At 53.1% G+C, this 22,523-nt stretch overlaps 1 protein-coding gene across 1 annotated transcript; it reads right to left on the bottom strand.

Annotated features, from left to right (window-relative positions):
- Positions 1-7,580: 7,580 nt before the first annotated feature.
- Positions 7,581-22,368, bottom strand: LOC120916192 (zinc finger and BTB domain-containing protein 17-like; the record flags this gene model as incomplete). Its single annotated transcript, XM_040327041.1, is given in 11 exon segments — positions 7,581-7,862; positions 9,221-9,310; positions 9,553-9,792; positions 11,532-11,662; positions 12,952-13,072; positions 13,999-14,115; positions 14,473-14,560; positions 14,645-14,945; positions 15,038-15,180; positions 18,281-18,672; positions 22,279-22,368. Coding segments are annotated over 11 exon segments (1,976 nt in total), but the record flags the coding sequence as incomplete, so codon positions are not given.
- Positions 22,369-22,523: the final 155 nt, after the last annotated feature.

Below are 22,523 nucleotides of genomic sequence, written 5' to 3'. Positions count from 1 at the left end.
CCTCATTTGTAAAGTGCTTTCCATGAAGACATTTCTCCGCTCCTTGCAATCCGTGGAAGAGTGTTATACACTTGGATGGACACAAGACTTTTTAATCATTTCCCCTCCCCCTTCCCCTCCCCCTCCACCTTCTGTTTTTATTTTTATTTTGTTTTTTGTTTTTGTTTTGCAGACGCCTCTTAATTTATGGAATCAACTTCCCCTCCCTCCCCCCCTCCCATTCTGGAGTTTTGTTTGTTTGTGTGTGTCCATTGGATTACAAACTTTATTAAAAAAAAAAAAAAAAGATACGAGACGGTTTTACACGCCATGATCAGCCATCTTTCCTGCGGAGACCTGCAAGCTTTTGTCCGCTGGTGGGGGGTGGGAGGGGACTGTGACGGTCTCATATTGCAGGGGGGGGGGGGGGGGTGGTTTTACCGGCCAGGAATTCCGGCACATCAAGGTAAAAAGGAAGTGAATGCCAGAGGGCGCCAATCTAAGTGTGGTGCATTACTACACTCATACTGTGGTGCCCTCTGGTGGTCACTTCCTTTTTTTTGGGGCTTTAATGGATAAAAAATAAAGCAGTGACAACTCGCATGTAGTAGGGAAAGGAAGCCCTAGAAGTCGCAGCAGAACCCTGTGAGGAAGTGTATGCCAGCCTCAGGCATTGGGGGGGGGCGTGGCCTGGTTGGAGCCAAAGTTGAGGCACCTCCTCCCAGGGTTTTGCTGTGATGTGAGTTTTGGGACTTCCTTTCCCTACTGGAATTTTTTTTAGCAGGCATGAGCTCTGTTCTAGGGGGTGTGGCCTGGTTGGAGCCTAAGCTGCGGCGCCTCCTCCCCAGGATTTTGCTGTATTCTGGGGGGTGTGGCCTGGTTTTAAGCCCTGGGGGGCGGGGCCTGGTTCGAGCCTGAGCTGTGGCGCCTCCTCCCCAGGTTTTTGCTGTGGCGCCTCCTCCCCAGGTTTTTGCTGTGGCGCCTCCTCCCCAGGTTTTTGCTGTGGCGCCTCCTCCCCAGGTTTTTGCTGTGGCGCCTCCTCCCCAGGCTTTTGCCGTGGCGCCTCCTCCCCAGGCTTTTGCCATGTTCTGGGGGGGTGGGGCCTGAGCTGCGGCGCCTCCTCCCCAGGATTTTGCTGTATTCTGTGGGGTGTGGCCTGGTTTTAAGACCTGGGGGGTGGGGCCTGGTTGGAGCCTGAGCTGTGGTACCACCTCTTCCCCAGGGTTTTTGCCACGGCACCCCCTCCCCGGGATTTTGCTGTATTCTGTGGGGTGTGGCCTGGTTTTAAGCCCTGGGGGGTGGGGCCTGGTTGGAGCCTGAGCTGTGGTACCACCTCCCCCAGGGTTTTGCCGTGGCACCTTCTTTAAGTGGGGATGAGCTCTATTCCGGGGGGTGTGGCCTGGTTTTAAGCCCTGGGGTGGAGCTTGAGCTGAGGCACCTCCTCCCCAGGGTTTTGCCATGATGTGCAACTTTTAGGACTTTCCCTACTGGATGTTATGAGTGGGGGAGGAGCTCGCCTCCTTGTCGGCACTCCATGTAGTAGTATGAGGGGATATCACAAATGTCGTCCATGGCTGGAACCTCTGCACACAGGGGGTAGGTATGATCCGGGAGGTGATGGAGGCACCACTGCTGTCCAGGATTTGTCAATAGTTTGCATGGCTACGCGTTTTGGATCTGACTCCTTTTTCCGGGAGGCTTGGGGGAAACAAAAAGGAACTGAGCAGCTCAAATGTGTAGCCACTCCCCTTCCAGCCCCCAGTGATGATGTCACTTCCAGCAAACTCTAGACCAGGGGTCTCCAAACTACGGCCCTCCAGTTGTTCAGGAACTACAATTCCCATCATGTCTGTGAATGTCAGTTTTACAATGCCTCATGGGATGTGTAGTTCCGCAACAGCTGGAGGGCCGTAGTTTGAGGATCCCTGGTCTAGACATCAGTAACCGGCCAGGCTGCTGAACCCCATTGACTGATCCGGACAGCAGTGGTCCCCCGGCTCCCTCTGTGTGGAGGACACACTTGTGATCGCCCCTTCTACTTACTACTACATGGGCGTTTCCACTTTTTTATTCATTAAAGTCTCTTTGCATTACTACACTCAGATTGGCGCCCTCTGATGTTCACTTATTTATTTCAGAGATTTCTTCAGTCTTGGAGGAGCGCCAATGAGTGTTATGGACGCCATTATTTGCCCTTATTATGCCGCCTCTCCAGCATTTTATATTACAGGAGGGGGAGTGGCTCTTATACGGATGGCGCCATCTTTGGTGAAATGTTATCGCTCTGAGCAGTACACATAGACTTGGAGGACCCTTTGCTTGTGTATTGTCGGGAACAATAAAGTTTCACCAGAGCTGATGTCATCAGAGTGTGTCTGGATTTCTGTGTGACATGCTGGTGAAGGGGAGGAGCTGCTCACAGATTTGGGGGAGGGCCGTTTTCTCTCTTCAGCAGATTTGTTTTTATGATCATCAGGGAACGTTTCATGTAATGCTGAACCTGTCTGTGATGTGGGGGAGGGGTTGCTTGTCTTTGCTGGACATGTGGGGGGGTTATAACATGGAGTGATTCCCAGAAGAGGAGGAGATGAAGCGTGTCTGCAGGAATTGTTGTGGTTTATATAAGGGGACATGTCCAGCGAGGTGTACGCCTCCTCCTGGACTTCTTTACCTACTATCACTCCCCCCCCCCCCCCCACTCCAGCTGTTATACTCCCAGCCCTCTTTATAGCATTCGCTCCGCCTACTTCTGCTGGTCATGTGGATGGGCTCACATAATACAAAGCGTCTTGTGATTGGATGAGGGGCGGCTGATGGTCCAGTGTTGGATCTATAGAAGTAAAGTAACAGCTCTCCTCCCAGCTCAGCAAAAATGTAAAATATTAAAGCTCAATTCCGGCACCAGTGTCCCATGAGCCAAGTCCAACCTGGTGCATTCCACCTCCTGGACTCCTCTCTTATTTACATCTGACAGTATTTTATGGAGCTCTGGGAAGATCGCTATCACTACACTCACACAGCATCTCTGTCTGCCCCTCCCCAATCACAGAGCGTGAATGGGCAGTAATGCTGTGTGAGCTATCGCTACGCTCCCGGGGGCGGTGTTTTCACACACTGCATCTCTCCCCTCCGCTGGCCAATCACAGATGTGAACTTATTCAGAGCATACAAAGGCTTCCATGAATGGGTAGTGATGGGAAGAGGCTGTGAGAACACTGCTCTGAGAGTGTAGCATCAGCTCATACACAGCATCTCTGCCCACCTCTCCCCTCCTCCTGCCCATTCACAGTCAGTGAAAACCTGGGAGGCGGAGCTTCGTTCCTATTTACCCCTCCAGTCTATGGGGGGGGGGTGTAGAGCAAGAGCTCAGTAACCATTAATTCGCCCCCGGGTATGATTGGTAGAAAAATGTACCCACACGTGACATAAAATCAAAACATTGTCTGGGATTTCTCAGAAAAGACCAGTCTGTGTTTATGGAATGTTTGTTTTATTGCCCCCTAGTGGGCGCTCACCGTTTTACTGCAATGCTGGTGTATTACTGCCCCCTACTGGACTCTCACCGATCACCCACAACACTCAATTCACTGCAATGCTGCTGGACTCTCACTGAACAATTTTGTGCTCTTCATTGAAATGCTGGCGTTATACCGCCCCCTAGTGGACTCGACACGAGTGTCAGCTTATAGAAGAGGGGTGTGAACAGCAGGCGTTGTTGAAGCATTTAAAGTGCCTTTTACCTTCACTTTGTAAATGTTGAACACGGATCCTCAATGGGAGTGCTGACTGCCACTTTAAAACAGGCTGCTAGCAGGCTTCAGGGCTTCTTCAGGGTTACCACACGCCATGTGGGATTTCCGAGTGTCTCTCAATGGAGCCGAGTCACGCAGCTCCAGGGCGCTCCACATTGGCAAAGGATCCTGTGCGTCTTTGGTTCTGATTCAGGTGAGAACTCGGACCTGAACCCGTGAACAGAGACACACTGCGCCGCCCCCCCCCCCCCCCTGCTGTGACCCGCAACATGTGAAAGGTGTAAATGGTAAGGACATTTTTTTTTAATGCACCCCGTCCAGACAAGCATAAGCGAACGCACATGAAAATGGTGTTCAAACCCGATCGGTTTGTGATCTATTCATTGAAATGCTGGCGTTATACCGCCCCCTAGTGGAATCTTGCTGATCAGACAGTATACAAAGTCACTGCTATGTTTGGTGTACTACCGCCCTCTTGTGGAAACTTACAGATCGGTTTATCTCTTCATTGAGATGCTGGCGTTATACCGCCATCTCCTGAATTTTCATCAATTAGCCTATTCCATGGAATGCTTGTGTTATACCGCCCCCTAGGGGACTCTCACTGATGAGTCCATTCACTGCAATGTTGGTGTAATAGCGCCCTCTTGTGGACACTTACCGATCAGGTTCTCTATTCATTGAAATTATACTGCCCCCCCCCCCCCCCCTAGTGGCCTGTCATGGATGGGGGGGGGGGGGGGTCTCAAACTGGTGGCCCTCCAGCTGTTGAGAAACTACAAGTCCCATCATGGCTCTGCCTGGGGGGGGGGGGGTCATACTTGTAACTGTCAGCCTTGCAATGCCTCATGGGACTTGTGGTTTTGCAACAGCTGGGAGGGCCGCCAGTTTGAGACCCCCTGATCTACACTCACTGAATATGCCTTATGCTGCCCCCCCTAGTGGCCGGTCATTGATCAGTCTAGACCAGTAGTCTCCACACAGCCCTTTGCTTGCTTTTATCCGGGCATTGGGGCACGATTTCATCCACTGTCACCAACAATGGGGCATAGTTTCTACTAATGACACCAACAAAGGGGCCCAATGACATCAACGATGGGCCACAATTCCTCCCACTCAAACAATGGGGCACAATTCCTTACAAGGACACCAACGATGGGCCACAATTCCTCCCACTCAAACAAACAATGGGGCGTTGATTTTTTCCCACTGACCGTAAACTGGCCCTTTGCTTAGAAAGTTTGAAGACCCCTGGTCTAGACTCACTGGAATGTATTATACTGCCCCCTAGTGTGGCTGGTCATTGATCAGTCTAGACCAGGGGTCTCCAAACTGTGGCCCTTTGCTAGCCTTTACTCGGCCCTTGGGGCACAATTCCTCCCACTGACACCAACAATGGGGCACCAATGATGGGATACTATTCCTCCTACTAATAGGGGGAATCCTCCTCCTATTGACCACCAACCCTGAGGCCATATATTTATTCTTACTGATGCCGGGCCCGTGACATTTTCTGTCTCTGCTGGCTCTCCTAAAGCCTGAAGGACAATAAAGTGGCCCTTTGAAAAGTTTGGAGACCCCTGATCTTGACTCACTGGAATGTATTATACTGCCCCCCTAGTGGCCGGTCATAGATCAGTCTAGACTCACTGGAATGTATTATACTGCCCCCCTAGTGGCCGGTCATAGATCAGTCTAGACTCACTGGAATGTATTATACTGCCCCCCCAGTGGCCAGTCATAGATCAGTCTAGACTCACTGGAATGTATTATACTGCCCCCTAGTGGCCGGTCATTGATCAGTCTAGACTCACTGGAATGTATTATACTGCCCCCTAGTGGCCAGTCATAGATCAGTCTAGACTCACTGGAATGTATTATACTGCCCCCTAGTGGCCGGTCATTGATCAGTCTAGACTCACTGGAATGTATTATACTGCCCCCTAGTGGCCAGTCATTGATCAGTCTAGACTCACTGGAATGTATTATACTGCCCCCTAGTGGCCGGTCATTGATCAGTCTAGACTCACTGGAATGTATTATACTGCCCCCTAGTGGCCGGTCATAGATCAATCTAGACTCACTGGAATGTATTATACTGCCCCCTAGTGGCCGGTCATTGATCAGTCTAGACTCACTGGAATGTATTATACTGCCCCCTAGTGGCCAGTCATTGATCAGTCTAGACTCACTGGAATGTATTATACTGCCCCCTAGTGGCCGGTCATTGATCAGTCTAGACTCACTGGAATGTATTATACTGCCCCCTAGTGGCCGGTCATAGATCAATCTAGACTCACTGGAATGTATTATACTGCCCCCTAGTGGCCGGTCATAGATCAGTCTAGACTCACTGGAATGTATTATACTGCCCCCTAGTGGCCGGTCATAGATCAGTCTAGACTCACTGGAATGTATTATACTGCCCCCTAGTGGCCGGTCATTGATCAGTCTAGACTCACTGGAATGTATTATACTGCCCCCTAGTGGCCAGTCATTGATCAGTCTAGACTCACTGGAATGTATTATACTGCCCCCTAGTGGCCGGTCATTGATCAGTCTAGACTCACTGGAATGTATTATACTGCCCCCTAGTGGCCGGTCATAGATCAATCTAGACTCACTGGAATGTATTATACTGCCCCCTAGTGGCCGGTCATTGATCAGTCTAGACTCACTGGAATGTATTATACTGCCCCCTAGTGGCCGGTCATTGATCAGTCTAGACTCACTGGAATGTATTATACTGCCCCCTAGTGGCCGGTCATTGATCAGTCTAGACTCACTGGAATGTATTATACTGCCCCCTAGTGGCCGGTCATTGATCAGTCTAGACTCACTGGAATGTATTATACTGCCCCCTAGTGGCCAGTCATTGATCAGTCTAGACTCACTGGAATGTATTATACTGCCCCCCCCCCCCCTAGTGGCCGGTCATAGATAAACCTGTATGTGGCTCTCATTGTCGGGAGAATCGCACTCAACAAGAACGGTTCTCTCCTTCCCAAGGACACCAATTGCTGAATGACACAGGAAATAAATGGGGGGTGCCCCTCCCCCATCTGTAGATCTGGGGGGGGGGGGGGGTTATGAAGGCTAGCAGGAGCCAATGAAATCTTGTGCCCCTCCCCCCCAAAAAATAATTTCAGAATAGGTAATTCTCTTAAATATAACATTCGATTGGGGGGGGGGGGGGGGGTAGGAACCCTTAAAGTTTACCGATGATACATAACAACCAATCAGAATTCACTACTGCCGAGTTCAGAAGTCTTCTGATTGGTTGCTGAGTTTTTACTTTTTCCTGTCTCCTCCCACTTTCTAGTAACCTATCACAGGTAAGGTTCCTCCTAATGAGATCTCCTTTAAAAATGTTTGAACTTTCCTAAGAAATGATCGATGTTTTTTCCTTTAAAGAGACCCGATCACCTCACTGACAGCATGAAGGGGCAACAACCCTGCAAAAGCCCCCCCCTAGTGACACCCCTACTCTCCCGAATTCCATCTGATCTATATATGGGGGGAGGCGTGGATAAGATGACAAATATGGGGGGTTCTGGGGGTGGAGTCCAGCGTGGGTGACAAGTATTGGAGTCTTGGGAATTATCGGGGACCCCCCCCCCCTTCTACCAGGGATTCGGGGGCCCATGCATAAATAAGATGGGTTTGGGGGCCCCTGCAGGTATACAATGATGAGTATTGGGGGGGGGCGCCTTCAGTAGGATGACAGGGTCTCTTTAATCCTCTTATCAGGCGATACAAAAGAATCAACTTGTTAAAAAATAATATTTATTGAAGGTATAAGGGCTCTGGTACAGGCCATAACTTACACTCCCCTCCCCCCCCCCACAGTCCATCCCCCGAAGTGCCCTTACTCCCCCGGACTCTGACAATCCATGGGCTGCGGCTGCACTTCTGTGCCGTCCCGCTGGCGGAAGAGAAGGTCGCCGGACTGGACCACGTGTTCCGTGTGCCACGTGGTCTGCGCATTGTACTGCTGATAAATGTCCGTGTCCGACTGGAACATGACCAGCGCCTGCGCCGTGTGCATCCGCACGTGTTCTGCCAGGCTGTTGGCGTCCAGAAACTTGTCCCCGCACGAGTCGCAGGCGTACAGGATCTGTGTGTTCGGGTCTGTGGAGGGCGGAGAGAAGATTTGTTTACTACAAAATGTCACAAGAAGAGGAGGAGGACCTGTCATGTGACCAGGAAACGCTGCGCACACAGGACACACCTTCACAGGATCACACCTGTGCACTCCAGGGGCCAACTTCCCAGCTAAGCCCCTCCCACCTGTGCACTGCAGGGGGGCCGACTTCCCAGCTAAGCCCCTCCCACCTGTGCACTGCAGGAGGCCCAAATTCCCAGCTAAGCCCCTGTGCACTCCAGGGGCCAACTTCCCAGCTAAGCCCCTCCCCACCTGTGCACTGCAGGGGGCTGACTTCCCCGCTAAGCCCCTCCCACCTGTGCACAGCAGCGGCCCGACTTCCCCTCCCACCTGTGCACTCCAGGGGCCGACTTCCCATCTAAGCCCCTCCCACCTGTGCACTCCAGGTGCCTGACTTCCCCTCCCACCTGTGCACTCCAGGGGCCGACTTCCCAGCTAAGCCCCTCCCACCTGTGCACTGCAGGGGTCTGACTTCCCAGCTAAGCACCTCCCACCTGTACACTCCAGGGGCCCGACTTCCCAGCTAAGCCCCTCCCACCTGTGCACTGCAGGGGGGCCGACTTCCCAGCTAAGCACCTCCCACCTGTGCACTGCAGGGGGGCCGACTTCCCAGCTAAGCCCCTCCCACCTGTGCACTGCAGGGGGGCTGACTTCCCAGCTAAGCCCCTCCTACCTGTGCACTGCAGGGGCCCGACTTCCCCTCCCACCGGTGCACTCCAGGGGCCTGACTTTCCCTCCCACCTGTGCACTCCAGGGGCCCGACTTCCCCTCCCACCTGTGCACTCCAGGGGCCCGACTTCCCAGCTAAGCCCCTCCCACCTGTGCACTCCAGGGGCCGACTTCCCAGCTAAGCTCCTCCCACCTGTGCACTCCAGCGCCCTGACTTCCCCAGATAAGTCCCTCCCACCTTCCTGCACTCAAATAAAAGTACTTTTATCCCCTTCCCGCACAGCCTCAGCAGCCCTTTAAGTGCGGTTTTTATGTTTGGGGGGGGCAGGATAAACTTCCTGATCATGTGACCACTGTGATTGGCTGTCACATTGATCACAGGCCAGTCCTGCTGGCACCCAATCATGAGAAACACGGGGGCGGGCTTCACAGTAACTGATCACTGTGGTAGCCAATCAGAGACTATCACAGTGACCAGGAACCCGGGAGTTCTGGGTCCCAATCATTAGCACTAAACCCGGGGCCCCCCCCCCCCCCCCCACTGGAAAGGAGCCCCGCCCCATATCTGTGTCCCGTCAGTGTGGAAGGGTTAATGATCGATGGGTTCTGTGAGGACTGACATAAACGAGAAGAAGGCGGCGAGCGCCGTCATTACCTGCTTCCTGCACCTGCTTCACCGCTTTGCTGATCTCGGCTTTAAGGGCCTCCGTCTCATCCGCCGTCACCGAGGCCGAGATCGGAACAACTGCGAGACAAGAGGGCGGCGTCAGAACATTCCCCGACCAATCACTTCTTCTACATCCCAGAAATACATCTGTCCCCTCCCCCCAATATGCAGATCTACACCGACAGGTGACATGCCCCTCCCACCTCTTACTATTGGCCAATAACAGTTATCTATTACATTTATCAGACAGTGATGATTCAGGAGGGGGAGGTCCAATCATAGGCTTCTCCCCCTAGTGAGATCTGATTGGTCGCACTCACCCGTCAGCTCGGTGACCCCAGCATTGGCGATATCTCCCGTTGCCAAGGTTACCATCTCCTCCGGGGCCACAGTCACAATGTTGACCTCTTCCTCGTCATCGTCCACCTCGCCCTCCTCCTCCTCGTGGTCCATCATCTTCATGCCGGCCTTCCCCTTGTGGACGGTCTTCACGTGCGATCGAAGGTTGTCCACGCGATTGAAACCGCGACCGCACTTGTCACAGAGATACGGCTTCTCCCCTGTGCAAATGTTACATTGTTATCACTTACCACACCCCAATACAATGTTACATTGTTACCACTTACCACACCCCAATACAATGTTACATTGTTACCACTTACCACACCCCAATACAATGTTACATTGTTATCACTTACCACACCCCAATACAATGTTACATTGTCCCCCACATACCACACCCCAATACAATGTTACATTGTTACCACTTACCACACCCCAATACAATGTTACATTGTTACCACTTACCACACCCCAATACAATGTTACATTGTTACCACTTACCACACCCCAATACAATGTTACATTGTTATCACTTACCACACCCCAATACAATGTTACATTGTCCCCCACATACCACACCCCAATACAATGTTACATTGTTACCACTTACAACACCCCAATACAATGTTACATTGTTACCACTTACCACACCCCAATACAATGTTACATTGTTACCACTTACCACACCCCAATACAATGTTACATTGTTACCACTTACCACACCCCAATACAATGTTACATTGTCCTCACATACCACACCCCAATACAATGTTACATTGTTACCACTTACCACACCCCAATACAATGTTACATTGTTACCACTTACCACACCCCAATACAATGTTACATTGTTACCACTTACCACACCCCAATACAATGTTACATTGTCACGTCACCACACCCCAATACAATGTTACATTGTCACCACACCCCAATACAATGTTACATTGTCCTCACATACCACACCCCAATACAATGTTACATTGTCCCCACACCCCAATACAATGTTACATTGTCCCCACATACCACACCCCAATACAATGTTACATTGTCCCCACATACCACACCCCAATACAATGTTACATTGTCACCACACCCCAATACAATGTTACATTGTCCTCCACATAACACACCCCAATACAATGTTACATTGTTACCACTTACCACACCCCAATACAATGTTACATTGTTACCACTTACCACACCCCAATACAATGTTACATTGTCACGTCACCACACCCCAATACAATGTTACATTGTCACCACACCCCAATACAATGTTACATTGTCCTCACATACCACACCCCAATACAATGTTACATTGTCCCCACACCCCAATACAATGTTACATTGTCCTCCACATAACACACCCCAATACAATGTTACATTGTCCTCCACATAACACACCCCAATACAATGTTACATTGTCCCCCACACCCCAATACAATGTTACATTGTCCCCCACATACCACACCCCAATACAATGTTACATTGTCCTCCACATAACACACCCAATACAATGTTACATTGTCCCCCACACCCCAATACAATGTTACATTGTCACCACACCCCAATACAATGTTACATTGTCACCACACCCCAATACAATGTTACATTGTCACCACACCCCAATACAATGTTACATTGTCACCACACCCCAATACAATGTTACATTGTCCCCCACATACCACACCCCAATACAATGTTACATTGTCCTCACATACCACACCCCAATACAATGTTACATTGTCCTCCACATAACACACCCCAATACAATGTTACATTGTCACCACACCCCAATACAATGTTACATTGTCACCACACCCCAATACAATGTTACATTGTCACCACACCCCAATACAATGTTACATTGTCACCACACCCCAATACAATGTTACATTGTCAGCGCACATCACTGTACCGCCCCAGGTATGAAGCGCGGCGCCGATCCGCTCACCTGTGTGAATGATGACGTGTTTGGTCAGGTCGCCCACATTGACGAAGGCCTTGTTACAGACCTTACATTTGTGCGGCCGGATGTTGTCATGGTGACGGATGTGATTGGCCAGCTGACTGGACTGAACGAACCTACGAGAAGAAATATTGGTAGATGAGGCAGTGAGCATCTTCCCGGGGTCCCCTCTCCCCCCGAGCACTCGCCTCTTCCCAGGGTCCCCTCTCCCCCCGAGCACTCGCCTCTTCCCGGGGTCCCCTCTCCCCCCGAGCACTCGCCTCTTCCCGGGGTCCCCTCTCCCCCCGAGCACTCGCCTCTTCCCGGGGTCCCCTCTCCCCCCGAGCACTCGCCTCTTCCCGGGGTCCCCTCTCCCCCCGAGCACTCGCCTCTTCCCGGGGTCCCCTCTCCCCCCCGAGCACTCGCCTCTTCCCGGGGTCCCCTCTCCCCCCCGAGCACTCGCCTCTTCCCGGGGTCCCCTCTCCCCCCGAGCACTCGCCTCTTCCCGGAGTCCTCCCCAAGCACTCGCCTCTTCCCGGGGTCCCCTCTCCCCCCAAGCACTCGCCTCTTCCCGGGGTGCCCTCTCCCCCCGAGCACTCGCCTCTTCCCGGAGTCCTCCCCGAGCACTCGCCTCTTCCCGGGGTCCCCTCTCCCCCCAAGCACTCGCCTCTTCCCGGGGTCCCCTCTCCCCCCGAGCACTCGCCTCTTCCCGGAGTCCTCCCCAAGCACTCGCCTCTTCCCGGGGTCCCCTCTCCCCCCAAGCACTCGCCTCTTCCCGGGGTCCCCTCTCCCCCCGAGCACTCGCCTCTTCCCGGAGTCCTCCCCGAGCACTCGCCTCTTCCCGGGGTCCCCTCTCCCCCCAAGCACTCGCCTCTTCCCGGGGTCCCCTCTCCCCCCGAGCACTCGCCTCTTCCCGGGGTCCCCTCTCCCCCCGAGCACTCGCCTCTTCCCGGAGTCCTCCCCAAGCACTCGCCTCTTCCCGGGGTCCCCTCTCCCCCAAGCACTCGCCTCTTCCCGGGGTCCCCTCTCCCCCCGAGCACTCGCCTCTTCCCGGAGTCCTCCCCGAGCACTCGCCTCTTCCCGGGGTCCCCTCTCCCCCCAAGCACTCGCCTCTTCCCGGGGTCCCCTCTCCCCCCGAGCACTCGCCTCTTCCCGGAGTCCTCCCCGAGCACTCGCCTCTTCCCAGGGTCCCCTCTCCCCCCGAGCACTCGCCTCTTCCCTGGGTTCCCCCCTTGAGCTCTGGCCTCTTGTTGGGGTCCCCCCCCCGAGCACTCACCTCTTCCCGGGGTCACCCCTGAGCACTCACCCCTTCCCGGGGTCACCCCTGAGCACTCACCCCTTCCCGGGGTCACCCCTGAGCACTCACCCCTTCCCGGGGTCACCCCTGAGCACTCACCCCTTCCCGGGGTCACCCCTGAGCACTCACCTCTTGCCACAGCGCTCACAGACGTACGGCTTCTCCCCCGTGTGCTGCCGGACATGAGCGATGAGTGAGCTGGCCTGGGTGAACGCCTTCCCACATATCACACACAGACACGGCTTCTCTCCTGTAATGCAGAATACAGCGCAGCCATGAGGACAGAGAGCAGAATACAGGCATAGGAGTGCACCCCAGGCAAAGGAAAGACAGACAGACAGGGTGGTACATAGGTCAGGATACAGTAGCGGGCAGACAGGGTGGTATATAGGGCAGGATACAGGAGAGGGCAGACAGGGTGGTATATAGGGCAGGATACAGGAGAGGGCAGACAGGGTGGTATATAGGGCAGGATACAGGAGTGGGCAGACAGGGTGGTATATAGGGCAGGATACAGGAGTGGGCAGACAGGGTGGTATATAGGGCAGGATACAGGAGAGGGCAGACAGGGTGGTATATATAGGGCAGGATACGGGAGCGGGCAGACAGGGTGGTATATAGGGCAGGATACAGGAGCGGGCAGACAGACAGGGTGGTACATAGGGCAGGATACAAGAGCGGGCAGACAGGGAGGTATATATAAGGCAGGATACAGGAGCGGGCAGACAGGGTGGTATATATAGGGCAGGATACAGGAGCGGGCAGACAGACAGGGTGGTACATAGGGCAGGATACAAGAGCGGGCAGACAGGGTGGTATATAGGGCAGGATACAGGAGTGGGCAGACAGGGTGGTGTATATAAGGCAGGATACAGGAGGGGGCAGACAGGGTGGTATATAGGGCAGGATACAGGAGCGGGCAGACAGGGTGGTATATAGGGCAGGATACAAGAGCGGGCAGACAGGGTGGTATATAGGGCAGGATACAGGAGTGGGCAGACAGGGTGGTGTATATAAGGCAGGATACAGGAGGGGGCAGACAGGGTGGTATATAGGGCAGGATACAGGAGCGGGCAGACAGGGTGGTATATAGGGCAGGATACAGGAGAGGGCAGACAGGGTGGTATATAGGGCAGGATGGTATACGGTAGGGATTAGGAATAGTCAGATTATTACCGGTGTGTGTTCGGACGTGTCTCTGTAGTGCGCCGGGGTCAGCGAACTTCCTCTTGCAATGGACGCACACATAAGGTTTCTCCCCACTGTGAATGCGCAGATGTCTCTTTAAGTTTCCTATATAACAGACAGACAAGGAATCGGTCAGGAGGAGGAGGAAAAGCAGAGACGGGGGTCAGGGGGGAGGAAAAGCAGAGACGGGGTGTCAGGGGGAGGAAAAGCAGAGACGGGGTGTCAGGGGGAGGAAAAGCAGAGACGGGGGTCAGGGGGAGGAAAAATCAGAGACGGGGGTCAGGGGGAGGAAAAATCAGAGGTGCAGGATAGAGATTGAGGTCAGGAGATTGAGGTCAGGAGATGAAGGTCAGGAGATGAAGGTCAGGAGATGAAGGTCAGGAGATGAAGGTCAGGAGATGAAGGTCAGGAGATGAAGGTCAGGAGGCATTTTTTGGCTCTGGAGGAGAAATGGGAGATCACCTGAGGTGGTGAACTGCTTCCCACACTCCCGGCACTTCAGAGGTCCGTCAGCGATGTGGATCTTCAGGTGAGCTTTCAGGTTCCCCAGCTGGACAAGAAGACGATAAAGTTGAGTTGAGCCAACACAAGCGGGGCCTCACATACAGCACCAGATAAGACTGGCTCCACCCACCTGGTTGAACTTTTTGTCGCAGTGCGGGCACTTGTGCTCCTTGTTGGTGTCGTGGGTCTCCAGGTGACGCATCTTGGAGGTGGGGTCAGAGAAGGGGCGGTTGCAGTATTCGCACTGGTAGGGTTTTTCCCCGCTGTGGACCAGTTGGTGCCTCTTCAGGTTGCCGGACGTGGTGAAGAGTTTCCCGCACACCTTGCAGTAGTAGGTGGGCTCGCCCGAGTGCCGCTTCTTGTGTAGATTCAGCAGGCTCACCAGCCGGTAACTTTTCCCGCAGTCATCGCAGCCGTGAGGTTTCAGAGGGCTGGAGAGCAGAGAAGGATCGTTATCTCACATCAACCCCCCCCCCCCCCCCCAGGCCTGGGATCACGACGGCACAACATGGCCGACACTCACCTGTGTGTTTTCTCATGGGCTTTGCAGGCGGCGGGGTCAGAGAAAGCTTTGTCACACTCCTGGCATCGGTAGGGCTTCTCGCCGGTATGAATGCGGATGTGGCGGGTGTAGTTGCCCGTGTGGGTGAATTCTTTATTGCAGTACTGGCGGGAGAGAGACAAAGTCACCAACTGATATGAATGAGGCGCCAAGGGGGAGGCGACAGAACCTCAGTCCGGTATGAATGCCAAGTCTCCCGGTCCTCACCGACATGGGGGCTCATCCGGGACAACTGTCACTACCATCCTCACTATTCCCATCCTAGTCACATGACAGAAGAGGACATGGGGGCTCATCCGGGACAACTGTTACAATCATCCTCACCATTCCACCATTCCCATCCTAGTCACATGACATGGGGGCTCACCCGGGACAACTGTTACAATCATCCTCACTATTCCCATCCTAGTCACATGACAGAAGATGACATGGGGGCTCATCCGGGACAACTGTCACAATCATCCTCTCTATTCCCATCCTAGTCACATGACAGAAGAGGACATGGGGGCTCATCCGGGACAACTGTCACATTCATCCTCACCATTCCCATCCTAGTCACATGACAGAAGAGGACATGGGGGCTCATCCGGGGACAACTGTCACAATCATCCTCACTATTCCCATCCTAGTCACATGACAGAAGAGGACATGGGGGCTCATCCGGGAGGAGAGTGGCCGGTATCGAGGAAGGGAGGGGAGGAGAGTGGCCGGTATCGAGGAAGGGAGGGGAGGAGAGTGGCCGGTATCGAGGAAGGGAGGGGAGGAGAGTGGCCGGTATCGGGGAGGGGAGGAGAGTGGCCGGGTATCGAGGAAGGGAGGGGAGGAGAGTGGCCGGGTATCGAGGAAGGGAGGGGAGGAGAGTGGCCGGGTATCGAGGAAGGGAGGGGAGGAGAGTGGCCGGTATCGGGGAAGGGAGGGGAGGAGAGTGGCCGGTATCGGGGAAGGGAGGGGAGGAGAGTGGCCGGTATCGGGGAAGGGAGGGTAAGAGAGTGGCCGGTATCGGGGAAGGGAGGGGAGGAGAGTGGCCGGTATCGGGGAAGGGAGGGGAGGAGAGTGGCCGGTATCGGGGAAGGGAGGGGAGGAGAGTGGCCGGTATCGGGGAAGGGGGAGGAGAGTGGCCGGTATCGGGGAAGGGGGAGGAGAGTGGCCGGTATCGGGGAAGGGAGAGGAGAGTGGCCGGTATCGAGGAAGGGAGAGGAGAGTGGCCGGTATCGAGGAAGGGAGAGGAGAGTGGCCGGTATCGAGGAAGGGAGAGGAGAGTGGCCGGTATCGAGGAAGGGGGAGGAGAGTGGCCGGTATCGAGGAAGGGAGAGGAGAGTGGCCGGTATCGGGGAAGGTAGAGGAGAGTGGCCGGTATCGGGGAAGGTAGAGGAGAGTGGCCGGTATCGGGGAAGGGAGAGGAGAGTGGCCGGTATCGAGGAAGGGGGAGGAGAGTGGCCGGTATCGAGGAAGGGAGAGGAGAGTGGCCGGTATCGGGGAAGGTAGAGGAGAGTGGCCGGTATCGGGGAAGGTAGAGGAGAGTGGCCGGTATCGGGGAAGGTAGAGGAGAGTGGCCGGTATCGGGGAAGGTAGAGGAGAGTGCCCAGTATCGAGGAAGGGGGAGGAGAGTGCCCGGTATCGAGGAAGGGGGAGGAGAGTGGCCGGTATCGAGGAAGGGGGAGGAGAGTGGCCGGTATCGAGGAAGGGGGAGGAGAGTGCCCGGTATCGAGGAAGGGAGAGGAGAGTGGCCGGTATCGAGGAAGGGGGAGGAGAGTGGCCGGTATCGGGGAAGGGGGAGGAGAGTGGCCGGTATCGGGGAAGGGGGAGGAGAGTGCCCAGTATCGAGGAAGGGGGAGGAGAGTGGCCGGTATCGAGGAAGGGGGAGGAGAGTGGCCGGTATCGAGGAAGGGGGAGGAGAGTGGCCGGTATCGAGGAAGGGGGAGGAGAGTGGCCGGTATCGAGGAAGGGGGAGGAGAGTGGCCGGTATCGAGGAAGGGGGAGGAGAGTGGCCGGTATCGAGGAAGGGAGAGGAGAGTGGCCGGTATCGGGGAAGGGGGAGGAGAGTGCCCAGTATCGAGGAAGGGGGAGGAGAGTGGCCGGTATCGAGGAAGGGGGAGGAGAGTGCCCAGTATCGAGGAAGGGGGAGGAGAGTGGCCGGTATCGAGGAAGGGGGAGGAGAGTGGCCGGTATCGGGAAGGGAGAGGAGAGTGGCCGGTATCGGGGAAGGGGGAGGAGAGTGCCCAGTATCGAGGAAGGGGGAGGAGAGTGGCCGGTATCGAGGAAGGGGGAGGAGAGTGGCCGGTATCGAGGAAGGGGGAGGAGAGTGGCCGGTATCGGGGAAGGTAGAGGAGAGTGGCCGGTATCGGGGAAGGTAGAGGAGAGTGCCCAGTATCGAGGAAGGGGGAGGAGAGTGCCCGGTATCGAGGAAGGGGGAGGAGAGTGGCCGGTATCGAGGAAGGGGGAGGAGAGTGGCCGGTATCGAGGAAGGGGGAGGAGAGTGCCCGGTATCGAGGAAGGGAGAGGAGAGTGGCCGGTATCGAGGAAGGGGGAGGAGAGTGGCCGGTATCGGGGAAGGGGGAGGAGAGTGGCCGGTATCGGGGAAGGGGGAGGAGAGTGCCCGGTATCGAGGAAGGGGGAGGAGAGTGGCCGGTATCGAGGAAGGGGGAGGAGAGTGGCCGGTATCGAGGAAGGGGGAGGAGAGTGGCCGGTATCGAGGAAGGGGGAGGAGAGTGGCCGGTATCGAGGAAGGGGGAGGAGAGTGGCCGGTATCGAGGAAGGGGGAGGAGAGTGGCCGGTATCGAGGAAGGGAGAGGAGAGTGGCCGGTATCGAGGAAGGGAGAGGAGAGTGGCCGGTATCGGGGAAGGGGGAGGAGAGTGCCCAGTATCGAGGAAGGGGGAGGAGAGTGGCCGGTATCGAGGAAGGGGGAGGAGAGTGGCCGGTATCGGGGAAGGGAGAGGAGAGTGGCCGGTATCGGGGAAGGGGGAGGAGAGTGCCCAGTATCGAGGAAGGGGGAGGAGAGTGGCCGGTATCGAGGAAGGGGGAGGAGAGTGGCCGGTATCGAGGAAGGGAGAGGAGAGTGGCCGGTATCGAGGAAGGGGGAGGAGAGTGGCCGGTATCGAGGAAGGGGGAGGAGAGTGGCCGGTATTGAAGGGGTGAAAAGCTGATTGGCTGCTCTGGGCAGCTGCACCAGCAGAGACACCTTATAAGTCTCGGCCGTCCCTTACCTCGCACACGTGTGTGGTGGCGCTGTACTGCCGCGTCTCATTGCGGTCGGCGTAGTTGGAGGCTCGCAGTTGCCGTGGCGTTGAGGGCATGTCTTCCTCGTCATTGCTCTCAGATTCGTTCTCATCCTCCCCCTCCTCCTCCTCCTCGCCGGCCTCATTAATGGTCAGTCCAGACTCCTGGCTGCCCTCCAGGTGGGGGACGCCCATCTCTGGGCTGGTGTGCTCTGCGACGGGCTCCGGCGGAAGCTTCTCTTGTGTCTGCCCCTGCGGGGTCTCCTGCTCTTTGGTTTCCGATTCGCTCGCTGTTGTACTGTCGTTCTTCTCCTGGACAGGCCACGCCTCCTGCGTCATCAAATCGTCACCAATCCCGACATTTGTTTGTCTGTTGACTCCTACAACAGAAGGAAATCAGTTATAGCGTGCATATATCCATGCAAGTGTTCCTGGGACATGTAGTCCCGATGCAGCAATTGTGTTTGCACCCCTACCAGAGGTTCAGGGGGGACAAAACCCGAGGGGAATTTTATTTATCCAGACATAGAGTGGGGGGGAGGAAACCATGCATTCATCTAAGGATCGCCAGTTCCTAAATGTTAGGAAACGGCGATCACAGGGCAATTGCTTTAGGAAACAGCGATCACAGGACAATTGGTTTAGGAAACGGCGATCACAGGGCAATTGGTTTAGGAAACAGCGATCACAGGGCAATTGGTTTAGGAAACGGCGATCACAGGGCAATTGCTTTAGGAAACAGCGATCACAGGGCAATTGGTTTAGGAGACAGCGATCACAGGACAATTGCTTTAGGAAACAGCGATCACAGGGCAATTGCTTTAGGAAACAGCGATCACAGGACAATTGCTTTAGGAAACAGCGATCACAGGTCAATTGGTTTAGGAAACAGCGATCACAGGGCAATTGGTTTAGGAAACGGCGATCACAGGGCAATTGGTTTAGGAAACAGCGATCACAGGGCAATTGGTTTAGGAAACAGCGATCACAGGACAATTGGTTTAGGAAACAGCGATCACAGGACAATTGGTTTAGGAAACAGCGATCACAGGACAATTGGTTTAGGAAACAGCGATCACAGGACAATTGGTTTAGGAAACAGCGATCACAGGGCAATTGCTTTAGGAAACAGCGATCACAGGGCAATTGCTTTAGGAAACAGCGATCACAGGGCAATTGGTTTAGGAAACAGCAATCACAGGGCAATTGCTTTAGGAAACAGCGATCACAGGACAATTGGTTTAGGAAACAGCGATCACAGGGCAATTGGTTTAGGAAACAGCGATCACAGGGCAATTGCTTTAGGAAACAGCGATCACAGGTCAATTGGTTTAGGAAACAGCGATCACAGGGCAATTGGTTTAGGAAACAGCGATCACAGGGCAATTGGTTTAGGAAACAGCGATCACAGGGCAATTGGTTTAGGAAACAGCGATCACAGGACAATTGGTTTAGGAAACGGCGATCACAGGGCAATTGCTTTAGGAAACAGCGATCACAGGTCAATTGGTTTAGGAAACAGCGATCACAGGGCAATTGGTTTAGGAAACGGCGATCACAGGGCAATTGGTTTAGGAAACAGCGATCACAGGGCAACTGGTTTAGGAAACAGCGATCACAGGACAATTGGTTTAGGAAACAGCGATCACAGGGCAATTGGTTTAGGAAACAGCGATCACAGGGCAATTGGTTTAGGAAACAGCAATCACAGGGCAATTGGTTTAGGAAACAGCAATCACAGGGCAATTGGTTTAGGAAAAAGCAATCACAGGGCAATTGGTTTAGGAAACAGCAATCACAGGGCAATTGGTTTAGGAAACAGCAATCACAGGGCAATTGGTTTAGGAAACAGCGATCACAGGGCAATTGGTTTACGAAACAGCGATCACAGGACAATTGGTTTAGGAAACAGCGATCACAGGGCAACTGGTTTAGGAAACAGCGATCACAGGGCAATTGGTTTAGGAAACAGCGATCACAGGACAATTGGTTTAGGAAACAGCGATCACAGGACAATTGGTTTAGAAAACAGCGATCACAGGACAATTGGTTTAGGAAACAGCGATCACAGGGCAACTGGTTTAGGAAACAGCGATCACAGGGCAATTGGTTTAGGAAACAGCGATCACAGGACAATTGGTTTAGGAAACAGCGATCACAGGACAATTGGTTTAGAAAACAGCGATCACAGGACAATTGGTTTAGGAAACAGCGATCACAGGGCAATTGGTTTAGGAAACAGCAATCACAGGGCAATTGGTTTAGGAAACAGCAATCACAGGGCAATTGGTTTAGGAAACAGCGATCACAGGGCAATTGCTTTAGGAAACGGCGATCACAGGGCAATTGGCTTCAGTATAAAATAAATCACACAAATAGGAAACATAAGGGGAACACAAAGACACTGAATTTCTAAAGAGCGACTTCCCTAAACTACGATCCTCACTGGAAGATATAAATTGGGATAAAATCTCAGAAACAAAGAAAGGAGGAGAGGCGGGTTCACTTTAAGAGAATATTAAATAAGGGCATCAGCCAATGGACTTGTGTCTCTTTTCAACCTCACCTACTATGTAACTAGGGGAGATACAATGTAACTAGGGGAGATACAACGTAACTAGGGGAGATACAATGTAACTAGGGGAGATACAATGTAACTAGGGGAGATACAATGTAACTAGGGGAGATACTATGTAACTAGGGGAGATGCTATGTAACTAGGGGAGATGCTATGTAACTAGGGGAGATGCTATGTAACTAGGGGAGGTACTATGCAACTAGGGGAGGTACTATGTAACTAGGGGAGATACTATGTAACTAGGGGAGATACTATGTAACTATGGGAGATACAATGTAACTAGGGGAGATACTATGTAACTAGGGGAGGTACAATGTAACTAGGGGAGGTACAATGTAACTAGGGGAGGTACAATGTAACTAGGGGAGGTACAATGTAACTAGGGGAGATACAATGTAACTAGGGGAGGTACTATGTAACTAGGGGAGATACTATGTAACTAGGGGAGATACTATGTAACTAGGGGAGATACAATGTAACTAGGGGAGGTACAATGTAACTAGGGGAGGTACAATGTAACTAGGGGAGGTACAATGTAACTAGGGGAGATACTATGTAACTAGGGGAGATACTATGTAACTAGGGGAGATACTATGTAACTAGGGGAGATACTATGTAACTAGGGGAGATACTATGTAACTAGGGGAGATACTATGTAACTAGGGGAGATGCTATGTAACTAGGGGAGATGCTATGTAACTAGGGGAGATGCTATGTAACTAGGGGAGATGCTATGTAACTAGGGGAGGTACTATGTAACTAGGGGAGGTACTATGTAACTAGGGGAGATACAATGTAACTAGGGGAGATACAATGTAACTAGGGGAGATACAATGTAACTAGGGGAGATACAATGTAACTAGGGGAGATACAATGTAACTAGGGGAGATACAATGTAACTAGGGGAGGTACTATGTAACTAGGGGAGATACTATGTAACTAGGGGAGGTACTATGTAACTAGGGGAGATACTATGTAACTAGGGGAGATACTATGTAACTAGGGGAGATACAATGTAACTAGGGGAGATACAATGTAACTAGGGGAGATACTATGTAACTAGGGGAGATACTATGTAACTAGGGGAGATACAATGTAACTAGGGGAGGTACAATGTAACTAGGGGAGATACTATGTAACTAGGGGAGGTACTATGTAACTAGGGGAGATACTATGTAACTAGGGGAGATACTATGTAACTAGGGGAGGTACTATGTAACTAGGGGAGATACTATGTAACTAGGGGAGATACTATGTAACTAGGGGAGGTACAATGTAACTATGCAATTATGAGTTAACATAGGAACAAACATTGTCAGCGTTACATAAATAATAATAAATACATTTACAGATCGCACTTTTATTGGCGGATTTACTGACACAAATTGTTTGCGAGTCACACACTCACCCCCTTCTGCAGACACCATGCCCTCCTCCTGAGGCACGCGGGGCGCCGCCCCTTCCTCTGCCTGGGTGCCCTGACTCCCTCCGACATCCCCTGCCAGACAATACAGAGAGAACAGACATCGATCAGTCGCTGGATTCCATACGACATTTACAGTGAAAGAAAAATTGTATTTGATCGGCGGCGGATTTTCTGACAAATAAACGATCGGTCTCTAGAATTTTATTGGTCAGATTATTATAACAGGG

This window comes from Rana temporaria, chromosome 10 (genome assembly GCF_905171775.1).
Source record: "Rana temporaria chromosome 10, aRanTem1.1, whole genome shotgun sequence".
Classification (NCBI taxonomy): Eukaryota; Metazoa; Chordata; class Amphibia; order Anura; family Ranidae; genus Rana; species Rana temporaria.
Note: the sequence above shows the minus strand (reverse complement) of the source record. Positions and strands in the feature narration are given on the sequence as shown.